The sequence below is a fragment of the Aplysia californica genome, unplaced genomic scaffold (assembly GCF_000002075.1).
Source record: "Aplysia californica isolate F4 #8 unplaced genomic scaffold, AplCal3.0 scaffold00712, whole genome shotgun sequence".
In the NCBI taxonomy this organism is placed as follows: Eukaryota; Metazoa; Mollusca; class Gastropoda; order Aplysiida; family Aplysiidae; genus Aplysia; species Aplysia californica.
Window position 1 is genome coordinate 60,986 of NW_004797982.1, and position 3,149 is coordinate 64,134.

A 3,149-nucleotide genomic window follows, 5' to 3' on the forward strand; every position below is an offset into this window, starting at 1 on the left:
TCTACCCACACACACAACACCCCCCAACCCCCATCCCGCCCCACTCCCACACACACAAACACACACACACACACTCATTTATCATACCAAACCCTCTTCCCACACACACAACACCCCCCAACCCCCATCCCGTCCCACTCCCACACACAACAAAACTAAGCAACAACAGGGATACTTACGTTCCTCCTCTCATGATGAACGTATCCCACCATTCCACATCAGGGACCTCGCCTTCTTTCTGCAATGGGAAGAAAAGTTTCCGTCTTTTATTATGTATTTCACGACACTTGCGACACAGTTAGGTCATATAGGTGTCGAAGATTAGATGTGTTACAAGAGAGTAACAAACAGAAAAATGAAGGAGGAGAGACAAGGACAAACAAAAAAAAAGAAAAAAAAAGAAAGAGACAAGGACAATAAATTTTTCATCTGAAAGAAGGAGCAAACCACACTAGAGCACCCGCCAGCCACCCACTGAAGATTAGAGGTGTTGTTACAAGAGAGTAACAAGCACAAAAAAAAAAAAGAAGAGATAAAGATGACAGACGCTTCATGGCAAAGAAGGAGCAAGCTACACCAGAGCACCCGCCAACCACCCGCAGGGAAGAAAAAAAAAAAAAAAGAAGAAATTTCAACAGGTATAGAGTATAGAGTAATCTTGGTGCCTCGTTCTTTTCACCGGTTTATGATCTATATGTGAAGCGCAAGTTACTTCTCGGATGCAAGCCCTATGGAAATAGATACATCACACTTATAGGTGAAGTTTTTACAATTTATAGGTGTGAAATAATTAAAGGCACTTTATTAAGAATATGACAATAAAAAATGTACAAGTTTGATCCTAGTACCTATTTTTGGCCAACGTCTCCATTTGTGGATTGCGAAAAGTAACCCATTTTGTCAGCACGCCTCACGTATGACGAGCTCTGTTCAAACTTTTTTTTCTCTTATGCAGCTCAGTAAGTAAGGCGCTGCATGCTATGGCTAATGATGCTAGTCTTGTCTGGGGACCGTAATGACGAATACTGTTCCTCTAATTATCCATCTATCTTTCAGTCTATCTACCTATCGATACTTCTGTCTATTTGTCTGTCTGTCTGTCTATCCGTCTGTCTATCTACCTACCAATCTACCTGTCTGTCTGTCTGTCTATCTATCTACCCGTCTATCTATCGACCTGTCTCATCTGTCTATCTTCAATCTTTGCCCAATGACCAGAACGCAGGCCCTTAATGAGCTAAAAGCCCGTGAAGAAAACACTTACAATTTCTTTCTTGGGCGTAATCGTGGCAATTTTGGCAGCAGAGGCGATTCCAGTCTTCTTGGCTGCCTGTGCTATCTCTGTCTGCAGTCTCTCCAGCTGGGCCTAAAAGCAGAGAAAAATTTACATGTGTCAGCGCCAGTCAAAATCGGACACAAGTAGGAATAAGCTTTAGTTTAGTAGAGGTTTTACGGTGCTAGCAACTGCATAAGGTCATATGAGCGCCAGAAGATTAGAGGTGTTACAAGAGAGTAACAAACATAAAAAAGAAGAAGGGGACATAAGGACCAAAGAAGATGCAAACCACACCAGAGCACCCACCAACCACCCACACAAGTAGGAATAAGTTGGATGTTTCACCAATTGAGTAAATATTGCTGTAAAGAACTATCCATGTGTCCCGAGTAGGAATAAATCGGAAGTTTCACCAATTGAGTTAATATTGCTGTTAAAAACTATCCATGTGTCAGCGCCAGTCAAAATAGGACAAAAGTAGGAAATAAGTCGGAAGTTTCACAAACTGAGTTAATATTATTGTAAAAAACTATCCATGTGTCAGCGCCGGTGAAAATTGGACATATGTCAGACATCTCACAAATTGAGTAAATATTGTCAACAACTATACATGTGTCAGTGCCAGTCAATATTGGATAAAAGTAAGAATAATTTGAAAGTTTCACAAATTAAGTTAATATTACGGTAAAAAACTATCCATTTGTCAGCACCAGTCAATAGTCCACAAACTGAGTCAATATTTTTGTCAAAAACTGTCCACATGTATTTGCCAGCCAAAATGAGACATAAGTCAGAAATTCCACTTCAGTTAAGTTAATTGATACTGTTTTCAAAAACTATCTTGGGTCGGGGCCAATCAAAATCAGAAATAAGTCGGAAATTTCATAAGTCTAGTTAATCTCACTGAACTATTACAAAAACTATTACCTTTTCCTAACAACATAACTAAAAGATGAAAAGTCAATCGTAAAACATTAGATGAAAATAAGGAGGAAACTTTATGACTAAAAGGTGCTGAAATATGAAAATGAGAAAACCGGCGCCCTAGTTTGGCAATATGTTTCGTCAAACCAAACACACCTCAAAATATGACACATCATATGAAAGAAAAAGTTGTTTACTTTTATTTGAAAATATGAAACGAAACCAAAAACATCCTAAAACGTTCGAGACACAAGAAAACAACACTCTTATCAAATTGACCTTCACTTTTCGACCTTTGACCCACCTTAGCTCTGAGCCTTGAGGCTTGCTGCTCAAACTTTCCCTTCTCGTGGAACTTGAAGCCGCGACGCTGCCGTTGGAGACCCTTCATCCTGGACAAAAACAGATGCGAATAAGTTTGTTAGTAAATGTTTTACAGCACTTGCTAAACAACAGTTTTAGTTTCAGTAGGGGTTTTATGGCACTCGCAACTGCATAAGGTCATATGAGTGCCAGAAGATTAGATGTGTTACAAGAAAGTAACAAACATAAAAAAGAAGAAGAGGGGAGATAAGAACGAGAGATGTTTGATAGGAAAGAAGAAGCAAAGCACACCAGAGCACCCGCCAACCACCCACACAGCACTTGAAAAGAAATTAGGTCATACAAGGGCTGAAAAATAGAGGCGTTGCATTGCAAGTGAGTAACATACACCAAAAAAAAAAGGAAGAGCAGAGATGAGGATTACAGATACTTGACACAAACGAAGGAACAAACTACACCAGAGCACCCGCCAACCACCAACACACAAACGAGTAAAACAACAGAACGCACACAAACAAGTAAAACACCAAAACAAGGAATGAAAGATGGATTACAATGAAAGTGTTCTCTACTTCTGGTGGAGGAGGAGGAGGAGGAGGAGGAGGAGAAGGGAGGAGGAGGAGGA

The 3,149-nt window shown here is 40.1% G+C and overlaps 1 protein-coding gene across 1 annotated transcript in view; it reads right to left on the minus strand.

The window, feature by feature from the left end:
- The window catches only part of LOC101863217 (U4/U6 small nuclear ribonucleoprotein Prp3), a 37,506-nt gene that overhangs the window by 15,598 nt on the left and 18,759 nt on the right, over positions 1–3,149 (minus strand). Inside the window, exons 9-11 of the mRNA XM_013088263.2 lie at positions 2,505–2,592; positions 1,265–1,366; positions 180–238 (exon numbers count right to left, since the gene is read on the minus strand). Of these exons, the coding sequence (XP_012943717.1) occupies positions 180–238; positions 1,265–1,366; positions 2,505–2,592 (249 nt within the window). The remainder of the gene's footprint in view (positions 1–179; positions 239–1,264; positions 1,367–2,504; positions 2,593–3,149) is intronic.